Source organism: Protomyctophum parallelum (assembly GCF_964188405.1).
Source record: "Protomyctophum parallelum genome assembly, chromosome: 3".
Lineage (NCBI taxonomy): Eukaryota > Metazoa > Chordata > Actinopteri > Myctophiformes > Myctophidae > Protomyctophum > Protomyctophum parallelum.
The window spans coordinates 25,331,299-25,346,470 of NC_139698.1; the positions used below are offsets into that span (position 1 = coordinate 25,331,299).

General features: G+C 43.1%; 2 protein-coding genes and 1 long non-coding RNA gene across 3 annotated transcripts; 1 reads left to right on the plus strand and 2 right to left on the minus strand.

Annotated features, from left to right (window-relative positions):
• Window positions 1-3,705: 3,705 nt before the first annotated feature.
• LOC310855920 (tryptophan--tRNA ligase, cytoplasmic-like) lies at window positions 3,706-5,357 on the minus strand (the record flags this gene model as incomplete). The annotated part of the gene is made up of 1 exon (XM_083761112.1): window positions 3,706-5,357. One exon carries the CDS (start codon window positions 5,355-5,357, stop codon window positions 3,936-3,938), a length of 1,422 nt encoding a protein of 473 aa, XP_083617238.1. The 3' UTR covers window positions 3,706-3,935.
• A 387-nt stretch (window positions 5,358-5,744) lies between these two features.
• On the plus strand, window positions 5,745-6,019 carry LOC310855530 (large ribosomal subunit protein eL38-like). The gene has a single exon (XM_083760565.1). The coding sequence runs from the start codon at window positions 5,778-5,780 to the stop codon at window positions 5,988-5,990; it is 213 nt and encodes a 70-aa protein (XP_083616691.1). The 5' UTR covers window positions 5,745-5,777; the 3' UTR covers window positions 5,991-6,019.
• Window positions 6,020-11,026: 5,007 nt separating this feature from the next.
• On the minus strand, window positions 11,027-11,588 carry LOC310855348. Its single transcript, XR_014568991.1, has 3 exons — window positions 11,542-11,588; window positions 11,256-11,360; window positions 11,027-11,118 (listed from the first exon to the last, which is right to left on the minus strand). It is a non-coding gene; the product is annotated as an uncharacterized lncRNA (long non-coding RNA).
• Window positions 11,589-15,172: the final 3,584 nt, after the last annotated feature.

Genomic DNA, 15,172 nt, shown 5'->3' on the forward strand with positions numbered 1-15,172 from the left:
ATATCGTCTAGGATCATAATATCTTGATATTATACGGCATAGGCCTAAATGTTGTCGTTCCCTGGTGCAAAAGGCTGAGTTACAGGGATGTAATTTTCAGAACTTAACAGCTTATTTTATTATTTGCCTTCATTCACCAACTTATGATGATTATTTATCAAAAATGAGGTTAGTGAAAAATGCTGTGATACATGATATCCTTGATAATGACTCAAGCCAGTGGTCATTTGCACCGAAGCAGGGATTGAACCCGGGGCTCCCACTCGCCAGAACAACACGCAACCTACCGTGCCAATACGGCTGAGCCCGATTGGCAGGGTAGGTTGCACGTTGCTCTGGTGAGTGGGAGCCCCGGGTTCAATTCCTGCTCTCCGCGTAATGCTACACTGGCACAAATGGAGGCCACTTGGTCAATGAGGATAATGGTGGTAAACAGACACCCTAAACACTCACCCTCAGTCCAAGTGAGCTTGATTAACCACCTCAACCCATTCATTGACCGAAGTCACCCAGTGCTCTATTAGATCGCCGTAAATATATGCAAATCCAACAATAACCACTTTATAAAAACACTTAACAATCCTCTGAAACAGGTTGATGAAAAGTATTTGGGTTCATATATATCTTCTTTCCAAAAGGACTTTCAAACTAGGCAGGGTATGGCCTGTCAGCCTGCAATGACATGCATAAGATCTGGTCATCCCAGCTTATAGTAAGAGGTTCAAAGTAAAAATATTTAGGACGACCACCGAGCCGATTCTACTCTATGGCTCCGAGACATGGACACTTTCAATGAAATTAGAGAAACGGCTGGATGGCAGTCATGGCACTTACACCCGCCTTCTAATGAGAGCGCAAAAACAAACACACACACACACACACACACACACACACACACACACACACACACACACACACACACACACACACACACACACACACACACACACACACACACACACACACACACACACACACACACACACACACACACACACACACACACTCAGTGAACTCCCGCTGACATGCTTTGTTCTCTCAGTCCTCGTTTATTGCAGAGATAAACAATAACCCTATGGCACCTTCCCTGGCATGAATCCGGTAGATAAAGATAAATATATACATCAAGATGAAATAATGATGTTCTGTGAATACAAATTGCTGTCTTTATCTCAATTGTCTCAGTTGGCAGAGGGAGCACCTTTATAAACACATCTATCCAGACTCCACCTCACTCCCTAGCACTCTGGGTCATTCCTCTCTGTTAGACAGCAGGTGTTAATTACAGTAGTTATCCATATGTATGTTGGTTAGTTCTTCAAATACGCTACATTAAATAGATGGATGTAGGCAGTTTGCTTGTCCACAGATTCTAAGTATGTATTATTTAGAAAGTATTCCATTCAGACATATGCTAGATTTGATGTTTACTGTACTTGCGCTATATATACACTGTAGATACTTTGTAGCACTTTTGTCATATACTTTGCCATACAACAAAGGGGGAAGATAGCCACTATAGCCACTCACAAAATGTTGTGAAGATAATGACATGCCCAAAATAGGGATGCCAGGTTGAAAAGGATTTAATTGTTTTCTTGGCAGCACTCTATTAGACCTCATCATGCAGGGCCTGGAGGAGGCTGCTGCTGACCACACCACCTGGCGGCGGTGCTGCGTAGACGGGACTCACAGTCTAGGAGAGGAGAGGACAAACAGCACCACTACACAGGAATGCCCCGCCTGCTGCCTATCAAACAGGTGAGTCCAGCCGTCAAAGAACTGTACCACTGAAGGACAGAAGCCATCAGATTAGATGGACAACGATAAGCAAGCAAGCTTCAGTGTGTCTGCGTCTCACACACACACACACACACACACCATACTACACACACACACACACACACACACACACACACACACACACACACACCATAATACTACTTAATGACGTGTCAAACAGTCATCTTTAGTTGACCCTGATGAAGGCCCATGCAGGCCGAAACATGTTGGTCGTGTTTTTAACCCTCGTTGTTAATATGAAATAAAGGATGTTTTCTACTTCAACTGGACAGAGCTGCCTTGGACCCTCTTTTAAGTTTGCCACCTTATATCTCCTTCCACCGTGACATTGACTCAAGGTATAGAACTTTTTAAGAACTCTTGTGCTTTGTCACACACACCATGTTCAAGCATGCTGAGTCATGGTCAATAAAGCAGAGTATCATGCTGACTCATGAAAGTTTACAATCTTTCTTAGTATTGTAGCTGTTCTTATATATTTCTTTGTTATTGTTGTTAATAACATAACAACTTGTTATGCTACAATGTTGAACCAAAAGATGCCAAGACACAGCGAGAGAACCAAACCGCATGATAAGCTATTATGAGCTAGTACTATAAGGACAGAATATGAGAGAGAGAGAGTGCTGAGAAAGAGAAATCTAGTCATAACTAGAACTGCACTCTGTCGAGTGCATAATAAATGGCCAACTAGTGCGCAAGCAGAGCGCGCAAGTACTTTCGACCGCTGTAAACTGTCAAATCTCAGTATCTCTGTGAAGGAACGTTTGAAATGTCTAATTATTAGGTGTAACTATTTGCTACCTACCTACTTTATGCATGTAAACACCTAGTATTATTAAGTATGGTTCAAGTTTCTATCTATATAAGAAATACAGTTTTATCAATTTAGAAATATTCTGGATCCCTTTTTAGTTTTTCAAAGAAAAATAAATCATTATGTGATGAAAAAAAAGGTATATAAACTGAATTAAAATATGTTATCATGTATACAGTATAATTATTTTATTATTTATTGTAAATTGTCAATTGTTTTAAATGTATTTCATCTTGGACTATAGTGATATTAATACTAAATCATGATCAGAGTAATATGTGTCTCTAACTTCAATTTCTGTAATAATACTTTCACATTTGTTAAAATATACATGATCTAAAATACTTCCGTAATCTGTAGTTGGATTTGTATTTAATTGTTTAAAGCCTTATCTTGACATGAAGGTCTTTATACTTCTACCTTTCTCACTATATTGGTCTTCATTGAAATCACATATCATAATTGCAGAATTGAGCCTGATACGGCAGTGATGCCAGATTACATACATGTATACACAGGAGCATTACCTTTAATCCTCCCAACACTAAAACATATCGTCATTACGTCACCATCGAAAACCAATTACACTTTGGCATTGGGTCCTTTAATCCACATATTTCTTACGTCATCATTACATATACATATACTATGTATATGTAATTTGCAAGTTGATTAGCGGTATACTGTGGTTACTTTGCGCCAAAATCCGTCCCAGCCTAAAATCAAAATAAAGTGTTAAAAAAAAAAAACATTAATGTAAAAAAGTCAAAAAAGTCACAAATAAAAAAACGTCCCAGCCAACCCGCCACTTTTGATGCGTATGCAAATAAAACAGCAAATTGTGCCTGATTTGCTGGGACAAGATTACATACATGACCATATTTCTTACGTCATCATTGAGAGCTAGTCATACATATACTATATATATGTCATTTGTAAGTTGATTAGCGGTATACTGTGGTTACTTTGCGCCAAAGACCGTCCCAGCCAACCCGCCACTTTTGATGCGTATGCAAATAAAACAGTAAATTGTGCCTGATTTGCTGGGACCAGGTTACATACATGTATACACAGGAACATTACCCTTTTTTTAACATTTACAGTCAATTTAATTTTACACATTAATTTGTGTTTCCGGCAACAAGTGTACATTTGTGTAATGGTTAGCTCTATGTACTGTACATGGAATTCAATCTGAGAAACCATCTGCAAATAAAGTTAAAACAGCGCCATCTTTGAGTCAACATTGCCACATTGGTATTGTCATTGCTACTGACCAGAAGATAAAACTTAACAGTCGACATTCTATAACAGGCTAGAAGTTCAACGGCCTGGGGGTCATGAACTGCTTGACCATTTCATCTGTCACTTCTTTCCTTTTCAGTTGGTGTGCGGTAATTATTGGCTGCAGAGTGTCAATCAAAAGTTCTTTCAACTTCCCTGTTAGCAGGGCTCCACTGGTATAGTCCTGTCTGATCTTCTCCAGCTGTTCATCGTCTTCCAGGAAGAAGGTCAGGTACATGAAGGACACGTCTACATCTGGGTTACCGCCATGCTTCCTGTGTTCCTCCAGTGTGTCCTTTCCTCCGGAGAACGCATGCTTGTTTACCTTGTTCTTGATCTGCTTGGGTGTGTCAGTGAGGAAAATGGAGGAGTTGGGGTCACTGGCGCTCATCTTTGTCTGAGCCCCCTGCAGGGCAGGAAAGAAGGTGGAATGCAGCAAGGCTGGTTTTGTATATCCGATCCTGGGGGCTACATCACGGGTCATTCTGAAGTAGGGGTCCTGGTCTATGGCACAAGGGATAAGACAAGGAACATCCTTTTTGCCTTTGAAGATATGAGGGAAAGAGCTACTGAAGGATGGAGCTGCCTGAATTGCTGGGAAACTGATCTTTCCTATGCAGTCACTTTCCGTGAAGCCAAAGATCCCTTTGACCTGGTTGAAAGTGACATGTTTCTGGATCTTCACCACATTGCGGTAAAATTCTGGTGACGAACCCATATAGTCCAGGTCGGAGAAGATGAATGTCTTGTTGACATCAAAGCCACAGGCAATGATGTCCTTTGCATTCTCCATTGCGTAGTGGTGACATTCCTCCAGTGTCAGGTCCTTCCACAGGTACTTCTCATCGTCGGTTAGTTGGATAACCAGGGGGATGTCGAACACATCCTGCAGCCACTTTGTGAAGATGAAGGGGATGAGGTGACCAACATGCATGGCTCCTGATGAGGGTCCTCTGCCGGTGTATAGATAGAAGGACTTGTTCTTCTCGTATGCATCCAGCACCAGGTTCATATCTCTGTGAGAGAAAAAGATTCCTCTTCTCAGAAAGCGGTGTGCTTTCTGGCCGGCCACCTCCTCCAGTCTGTCCACCAACTCCTTCTCTATTTTGCTGCTACCAAACCTGACTATCAGTTTGTCATAGTCCACTCCCTTGGCATTGTTGGTGGACACATTCCACGGGTCAACTGTATCAGCACCATCTTCTGCTGGCGCATTGTCATGAGCAACAGCATCTTCTGAGGGCGGACATCCTGCTTTGTAATCCTGACCTGTTATCTGTTTGTAGTCGAGTTTGAACTTCAACAGACCTTGGACAGCAGCATCGACATCAGCTTTATCAGCCTTAGCTGTTTTTAGGGTTCTGACTTGGTCTCCTTGTTCTGTCAGTCTAACATACAATTGGCTTGGGCTCAGAGTCAAGCCCCCTGCATCATCGCAATGACAATCTGCCATCTTCAAAATAAAACATTGATACTTGCTGGTCAGCATACCGTTTTATTCTTTAGTTGACAGCTCACTCATTCAACTGCCAGGAACATTACCTTTAATCCTCCCAACACTAACGTCATTACGTCAAGGAACGTGACTGAAGTAAAAAACAGGACTCCGACCAACTGACAGCACGCTGACATCACGATGACATTTCTCTGATGTCATCAACCTATTGAAATGTGACAACTGGGGACTGAGATGATGACATATGTTTTGGTATAAATGTTTGTGCATATGAGATGACATTTTGTTCAGAGAATCTTGGAGAACTCTCTCTCTATCCTTTTACAACGCTCTGGATCTGATTTTAGATCAAGATAACTTGGAAATACTTTTCATCCTTTGCCTGACTGACACTGCGCAGTCCACTGCAACGGCAACATGCCACGTAAGATCGAAGGAATCAAGGAGTTCCTGCTGACAGCGAGGAGGAAGGATGCCAAGTCCGTCAAGATCAAGAAGAACAAGGACAATGTGAAGTTCAAGGTGCGCTGCAGCAGGTACCTGTACACCCTGGTCATCACCGACAAGGAGGAGGCTGAGAAGATCAGGCTGTCCCTGCCCACAGGTCTGGCTGTGAAGGAGCTCAAATAAGACCTTTGACATGTACAGATCATTGTAATTATTAAAGAGACACATTTTTGACATTTGTTCAGAGCATCTTGGAGACCTCTCTCTATCCTTTTACAACTGTACACACTCTGGATCTGAATTTACTCACTAAAGATAACTTGGAAATACTTTACATCCTTTGCCTTTGTGTCCAAATTCTTTCAGCACTCTATTTTTCATAGAGTGAGTCTTTTATACCTGGGTTAAAGGTTTTACATGGTTCTCATCTTTCCAGGGGAAGTTATTAAGGTTGGGGTTTCTGGTCTTGGCTATTCATTTTCATAGCCACACACTTAATATTTCCATCATAGAACGCTTTTGGTTTGGGGCTGACAAATAAAAACACAATTTGAGGTGAGTGCACAGAAGACGATCACGGCAGCCAAATAACATAATGATAACGTTGTGGCTCCTGAACCGGTTTGAACCCAATTTCTACGAGCTCATAATTGCGGTCATGCAATCACAGAGTGGCTAACTGGTTAAGCGCTGACCTTTTTGTTCTAAGATTACGTTTTGGGCTGACAGGAAACGGGGAGAGAGAGAGATGGTGAATGACGGGACTGGGATTCAAACCTGCAACACGCTGTCAGGCTGCATTGCAGCCTAAGGTTCTCAGACCTGACCTTAACCACACCGATCCCATACACCATACCTAATAAGTTAACCATCTTTAACCTAATGCCTAAAACAACCTGATGTTACAGTACAGTAGGTCATCTATAACAATAATAATAATAATAATGTTTCGGCTACCAGTTTTATCTACTCAGAGCAGCCCATACCCAAGGCAGAGGGAGTAATAGAATTTTGGTTCCGGTGTGTGTATGTGCGTGTGCTTGCGGGTGTGTCACGTGTGGGTTATCATTAGACCTGGCAATATTACTCACTTTTTGCATTTCAGAACTGATGCCTGTGGTGCCTTGGTGCCTCCTCTGTTGCCGAGAGAGAGAGAGAGAGAGAGAGAGAGAGAGAGAGAGAGAGAGAGAGAGAGAGAGAGAGAGACATTAGCGTAACCAGGTCCAGAGAGAGAGAGAGAGAGAGAGTGAGAGACATTAGCGTAACCGGGTCCAGAGAGAGAGAGAGAGAGAGAGACAGAGGGACCAAAAGAGAGAATATCAGAGAGAATATGATATAGAAATGAATGATGTTGACAATATTATTCTTACATAACTGCCTGTGTCGTCAGTGACAGGTGAGGATGAGGATTATAGGATGATGATGGCGGTGACACTGCCTATGGTCAAATACAGCCAAATATCCACTGGGGCTCTCACTGTGTATACAACAGACATAGAGACAAATACCTTAGATAAGAGTATAGTAGCAGGCTATATATACTGTAGTAAACATGCAAAATCAAGTAAAAAAGATATGCAGAACATGAAAGAGACGTTCACCCAAGTGACTTAATTTCATGAGGTATTATTTGGTTGTAATTCCTAAAAATCACGTCAGATTGTTTTTGCTGAAATGCCCCTTGAAATAGTCCCCTCTACAGTATTAAAACTGTGACCACACTTGTGTTTCCTTTCTCACTTCCTTCCGGTGCACTTACCGACCGTGATGTCAGCTGATGCCAGCACCGTTTTGTTCCTAACCAGCTCACACATCCACCAATGGTGAAGATATAGTGGTGTGGGGCTGGGAGCTGCATGGGTTTCACCGACGCTTGAAGATAGTGGTGTGGGGCTGGGAGCTGCATGGGTTTCACCGACGCTTGAAGATAGTGGTGTGGGGCTGGGGGCTGCATGGGTTTCACTGACACTTGAAGATAGTGGTGTGGGGCTGGGGGCTGCATGGGTTTCACTGACACTTGAAGATAGTGGCGTGGGGCTGGGGGCTGCATGGGTTTCACTGACACTTGAAGATAGTGGCGTGGGGCTGGGGGCTACATGGGTTTAACTGACACTTGAAGATAGTGGTGTGGGGCTGGGGGCTGCATGGGTTTAACTGACACTTGAAGATAGTGGCGTGGGGCTGGGGGCTGCATGGGTTTCACTGACACGGTGGCTGCCATTTCACTTGTAGCTCAGAGGCCAAGGCGTGTCCAAGTCTGCACGTCAGGTTGACCTGTTGCCTCACTGTTACTGTTATGTGTCTAGGGACTATGGGGAGGAGGAGACTAGGGAAGGAAGGAAGAAAGGAAGGAACAAGCAAAGGAGAATGGTCAAAGTTTGTCTTAGACTTTATCCATATCAAAACTTCAAAAGTATAAATAATTCACAGGAACCATGAAATTTGGATTCCCCACAAGGCTATGGACGCCTGGAAGTGGGAGATGAATGAGAAATGCTCAACACGTCTCTACTGTCAGAGTGCCCTTGAGAAGAACTGAACCCCTGCTGTGCTGCTACTGTATGCCTGCTTAATGCCCAGCAGTTGCACATGTACTGTCACTGACACTAGCAGGCAGTTCCCAAGGTGTGAACGCATGGCAAGTATGCACTCACTCGCACATCTCCCCTTTTTCTGTTAATAGCCCGTAACGCAAACTGCTTCTTGGTGCAAGAATGTGTTCATAATCGGCTGGGTTAAATAAGGATTGAGTGAAGTAGAATATTATATAGACACAAAGGAGCACAAAGAGTCCAATTATTATAATTCATTGTGCCGCTGCACTCCTCTCGTAGAATAGAGGCTCATTATTTGGTATTAAAACAAATGGAGGTAGACAAGTGTATTAGCTACTGGATTAGACACATGTCCCAATAGGGACACAGCTTCCAATGAAACCTCACAGCAGGGAAGGAAAGGAGGAAACTGGCCAGGCACGACAGAACAAAAGTGAAGAGATTATCATCTGCTGTACTTGTGACGAATGACCGGGTGAGGCAGTGAAAATAAAGAGGTTGTAGTAGTAACAGAGACCAAATCAAATGGATATCAAAAGCCATCCATCTTGCCTGTGTTTTATCCAGGGTTCGATTTGGTGTGTGTGTGTGTGTGTGTGTGTGTGTGTGTGTGTGTGTGTGTGTGTGTGTGTTGGGGGGGAGGGCGGGGGGGTCGTTTCTTCCACGACAGGGACAGATTCCTTTTCTGGGGTAAATGGTAAATTATATAGCACCTTTATCCAAGGCGCTTTACAATAGATTTTGCATTACATTCACCCATTCACACACACACATTCATACACAGATAGCGGAGGAAACCATGCAAGGCACCAACCTGCACACCGGGAGCAATTAGGGGTTCAGAGTCTTGCTCAAAGGACACTTCGACACTGACTCTGGGGGGGTTCAGGTGAATGTCCAGCATCATGTTATGCTCCACCTGCCAGGTGTGTGGGGGGGGGCTCTCCTCAAGCGAGAAGTTGAAGAGCGTCCGAGGAAAGCGAGAGAGGGGGACGAAGCTCCAGTGGCCTCCCTTGAGGCCCTTTGTCTTGAGGAGTTCCCAGGAGATGTGGAGATGAGGAATGGAGCAGGGGATGTTGAGAGGGGAGGACACCGAGGCGCAACGAGGAGCTGAGGGGCCTGGGGAAAGCTCTGAAGATAAGAAATGAGGGATGGAAGGAAGGAGGGAGGGGGGGAACACAGTAGGTGTGAGCCTGGTGTTAACCAGCACTTCCAGCAGTGCCAACAAGCCTGAGCTACCATGTGAATGTGACACTGGATTTTTATAACGCACGCACGCACACTATAGCTTTGGGCTCCTACAAAGTTCTGCTTCGTCCCTCCTCTAGGCCCCTAGTAGCATGGAACTCACCTATGCTTTCTATGGCATAGGCAGCTCCCGGCAGGATCCGCCGGGAGAAACTGTGCGCAGCTGCTGCACATGAGACTAATGAATTAGAGCGACAGAGAGAGAGGAGTGTGTGTCACGCGCACACAAACACAAACCTTATGATGGAGAAATGCATTGCTTTTACTCACATACGACTCACCTATACAACGGTAACAGAGGATCATGCCGTTGGCTTCCATTATGCAATTGTGTCATTTCACAGGTCCACGCTCCATGGTCTTGACTGACAGCACTGCAGTGGTCCTCCTGGCCTGTCCTTGGGGACTCAGCCAGTGTATCTCGGGCTGTGTTCCACTCGGAGGCCTCTCCTCTTCACAGTTCAGAGACAGACTCTCCCTGACCAGCATGGTGCTGTTTTGGGGTCTTACAGTCACTAACACGGAAGATGATGGAAATGGAGAAAAGTTAGTGCAAGTTTATTTAAAGTGCAATTAAATAGAGAACAGAAGCTCATAAGATATTTTTTTGCGGCTTACGCCTTTTATTGATTTTTGAAGGGACAGACAGTAGGCTGACAGGAAACGGGAGAGAGATGGGGGGATGACATGCAGTAAAGGCTGTGTCGGGTCCGGGAGTCGAACCCGCGGCACACTGCGACTGGATTACCAGTCCGGTGCCCAGACCGTTACGCTACGGCCTGGGCCTTATTTGTGAATCTAAACAACAGCTACATTTGTGAATGTAGGTAAGGTAAGGTAACTAAGATAATGCTTACCTTAGTTATTATTGCGAGTGAACAATTTGGAGTTTGAATCAACGCTACAGTAGACAATGAGACATTGTGGCTGTGTGCTTGTGTGGGCATTAGGCAGTAACCCAGCATACACCATCACCACGTCAGCTAGTCCCTAGTTAAAAAGACAGCATAACTTAAACTAAAAACCCTACACATATAGTTGATTCAGGTCACCCCGAGGCACCATACTAGGTGTGCTCGCATTTCCCTGCTAAACAAATCTTGTGGAAAATAGCTCATAATATAATAAAATATAATAAAAAAAGAGATGATCTACATATGTAGATCATCTCTTTTTTTTGCCAAATGTTCCCCCATGCTCTTGGCTTTATTTCATGGGGTTGAATACTGAATACATAGAGTGAGTGATTGAGTGTGTGTGTGTGTGTGTGTGTGTGTGTGTGTGTGTGTGTGTGTGTGTGTGTGTGTGTGTGTGTGTGTGTGTGTGTGTGTGTGTGTGTGTGTGTGTGTGTGTGTGTGTGTGTGTGCCATATCCTTTCATATTGGACTTGAAAAATGTCCAACTGGCATGAAAAACCTTTATTGAAAGCATTCCCTGGCAAGTGGCTGTTGATGGAATTAGGATCATGATGGAGAAACATCGGATAAAATCCTTCATTTTGCACCACTCTGAAAAATACATTGAAGAATTATTAGTAGATTACAGACAACCAGCATCATATTTTATATCTATATACTGTACAGTATATCGAAAATGTCAATAGGCAGAAACATTTGCGAAATTTGGAAATTGAATGCCATGTTACATTGAGATCTCTTCTCTATTGAGTCACTTGAGAGTACAAGTCTTGCCTAATGCTGCCGGCACACGTCACAGGAGTCAGGAGACACAGGATGGGGTTTGTGGTGGTCTCGGATTCAGAGAGATTTTCAAAGCAAAAAGAACAGAAGAGCTTTGAGACGAGTAAGACTTGGTGGGCTTAAGATGAAAGGGGAGAAAGAAGATGTGAGAGAGAGAGATTGAGGTAAAGCATATAGACCAGGGTTTGTGGTGGGCCTTGATTTCGTGAGGTGTAGATTTTAATCCCAAACCTCTAGTACCTCCACTCTACCGGTATCATTCACACCCCCTCTCTTCCTCTGCTGTTCCCCGAAAGGCGGCTTTCTCCACGCTTGATTCGACAGAGAACAACCGCAGCAGCTCACCTAGAGTGTGGTTTAAGGCAGGGGTAGGCAACCTTAGGCATGATCACTGGCACACTGGCAACTTGGCAAGTGTGTGAGAGAGTATCTTTGGTTTTAAATAAACTATTTAAAAAAATGCAGTCAAATAAAGTCCCTCACATTTGTGTGTAAATTATATCCTGCATTCTACATTCATTAGAACTGAACTCTGTTACTGCCCTGACTCTAATGATCATTATAACAACGTGAAAGAAAATATTTAAAAATAAGGAAAAACTTTATTTGTGGACAAGCAAAATATGTTGGAATCTTTCACGTGGTGTCATTAAAATTAATTAATGTGGATATGGCACACTGACGATCCAGAAAATAAAAACATGACACTTGGTTTAAGGTACACTCTCCATCTGTCCTCTCTCCATCTCTCCATCTGTCCATCTGTCCATCTGTGGGATTGTAAATGTGTGTAGTGCTATATAATCTATATTTATAACTACAGGCTGGTAAGGAGTAAGGACACTTCTGAACCAAGAAGGACTATGAATTGATTGCATAGGGCCAAAATGGAAACAAACCTTTTTTTTGTGGTGCTATCCCTTTTAGACAATGGGCTGTACTTTGCGTGTCTTAAGTACCAGGTCTTATTCCCTAACTTGAGTAAACTAAAGACCTGGAGGCGTGATCAATGCCATTTGGCTATTCTGAGTGGCCAAAGAGCATTGATCACGCCTCCAGGTCTTTAGTTTAGTTTTTTGACACACAAAATACAGCCCTAAGTGTTTGACTGTACTCTATTGCTGTTTTTGAGTGGCACTAGCCCCTACCAGAGCCAGTTACGACAATTCTGTTCACTTCATGGGGCCAGGCTCTTACTTCTATTGGTTTGTCTGCGTTTGTCCTTCAAAAAGGGGACAACCGGAAGTTTACGGAATGCATTGGAGTATATGGGCTCGCACGAGTATGCACGTGACCAGGCTGTTTTCCGCCCCACAATGTCGTAACTCTGTCTTGCTCTATGGCTCTGGCCCCTCCTATGCCCAGCTTTCCAGGTTTGCGTGAACGCAAAAAGTTAAGATGGAAAAAGTGAGGACGCAAATTGTGATTGGCCGGAATGAGATGATGTATGATGATAAGAGCGCCCATCACTTCACATGGGTGTGATTTTATTACATTTCTGTCTAATAAACTATTCAAGTTAAAGTTAAATTAAGGCCGTCCCTGACATAACTGTCAGAAAGTTTACAACCTGACATGAACATGTTAATTTGCAATATAGCATAAAGTTTGTGAGAGACATTTTTTTATATGATGGGATTTAGTTTGCTGTGTAAACACTGCCATACTCCATATTGTATACTCAGAGTAGACAATTTTAAGAAAACTTAACATAAGGGAGAGACCCGACCGAGAGACATTGACTGTGTTTGAAGCAACAGACAGGAGAACACGTCACACACACACACCACACAAACTAACCCAGAAAAGCAGATCTTCTGTGGTTGGGGCGGAGGTTCAACAGCCAGCTACTGTATGGCGTGCGAAGAGGTGAGAGAAACGGAAGAGAGTCAAAAAGGCAAAATAAGCATACGGCACAGAGTCACAGGGTGATAATGCTATTCATTTAGCCAGGTAGTGTCAGATTTGAAGAATATTGTTATTTTGTTGAACGTTGAGCATTTCATATCCCCATGTTGACCATTTTCAACCACAACAGGTGCTAATGAAATGAAAATAAATACAACAAAAGCTGATGAGAGGTATTGGACTTGGTACAGTTGGTAACTTGGTACTTAGTGAAGATTGACCTAGAAAGCCCTTCAGTTTTCTTAATGCAGATACTGTACCAAGCCAAAGGATAAAACACCAAGGCATCTCTTCTGGTAGCAAAAATAGGCTTTATTTCTTGGCTAGTTCTGTAGTTTATTAGTACAGTAGAACATTCGTCCTCCCGACGACCTTTGCTGCATGTCATTCCCCATCTCTCTCTCCCCATTTCCTGTCAGACTACTACCTTCTGCCTTTATTGAAAAGCCCCCAAAATGAGCAAGCTGGGAGCAAGACACTGAGCCCCTAATTGCTCCCGGTGAGCAGGTTGGTGCCTTGGTACCTTTACATGAGCTTGCAAGGTCGTCAAGGCCATAGGGCAAGTGCTACGACAAGTGCTACGGGCTGAGGTGGAGTCTGAAGATTACAGATACAGACACAGACACTGACAATGGAACGCCTCAGATAAGATTGAGTCGCATTTCAAGGTGAGGAGTGTTCCAAGGAGCTGAAAGAAGCTGAATAAATGGAATTACAGAAGAATTACAAGGACAGTCTTGAGTGCACGTCGGAAAAAGAGAAAGCAAGGCTTCAAAGTCGTGTCAAAGCAAATGCTTTGAGACAACTTGTCATTTTCACACATCATGATGGTTCAGCAAGACGTTCACCTCTTACCCCCCCATGTGCCTTTAGCTGGTCTAGCACTGAATCCCACCTGTGCCTTCAGTCCGTGTCCATGAGGTTCTGCTCAAAACTTTCTCAATGTCTCAATAAGGAAAACCTGCAAAGAAGCAAAGCACTATGTTAAAATGATTTAACTAAATACAACTCTTGAGTTTCACAGCTGTCTTAGCGTGTGTACCAGAAATATAGAAGTGAAGAATAATAGACGGAGGAATAACAGTAAGTAAATAAATGACACACCAAGAGGCATCAGCGTTGTGTTGCTGGATCTCAGTACGACACACTTATAACTGAGCAGGTTTATTCACATCAGCTATATATACAGATCAGCTTAACAAGCACTTCCTATCTGAGATAGTCACTTCACAATAAGAGATTGACCATTAATAATAAAATATATACAACTCACAAATCTCAACAACAACAATTTTAAACCACTGAAAGTTGATTATTCTGAACATGAACATGGGATCAATGAGGGTAATTTTGAACCACAACAAGGACCACACAAACATCTATTGCTCTCGCCTCAACTGACTAGCTGAGGTTTCTTCCCCCTTTCATGCACTTTCTTCTCTGCTAGGCTCTGTTCTACCATGATGAAGGGAGGCCAAACTGCCTCTGGTCTTGACATGAAATGGGCCGTTGGGTGTGTTCTTCTTCTTGACAGCAACCTGCGTTTCTAATGATAACCTGAACGTGCAGTGGTTTTTAGCACAAACTTCTCTCTAAAGAGCAAATCTTCCCATTTGTAATTAGCTACGGATTTAGCAGTGACAATCATTTGGAGTTCACAACTGCTGATTTGGGAACTATGGGAATAGTTTGTTTATTAACCGTTATGGCCCATGGTGAAGACCTTTCTCAAGCAGGATATCACATTAAATGAACTGCCTGAACATAGCTGGCTGTGGGAGATGCATTGCATACAGTAGCCTATGTTGAGTTTGTCTGGAAAGCAAATGGGATATACTGGAATGTCTATAGTTGTTTGTACCAGGGAGTGATTGTTTTGCATGTGTAGCCAATCTGATCCAATGAATACAAAATTGTACAGATGGATCTTTTAAATTAATAATAATAATACATT

Coding starts and splice junctions, on each gene's coding strand:
- LOC310855530 (XM_083760565.1), top strand. CDS start 5,778: ATGCCACGTAAGATCGAAGGAATCAAGGAGTTCCTGCTGACAGCGAGG.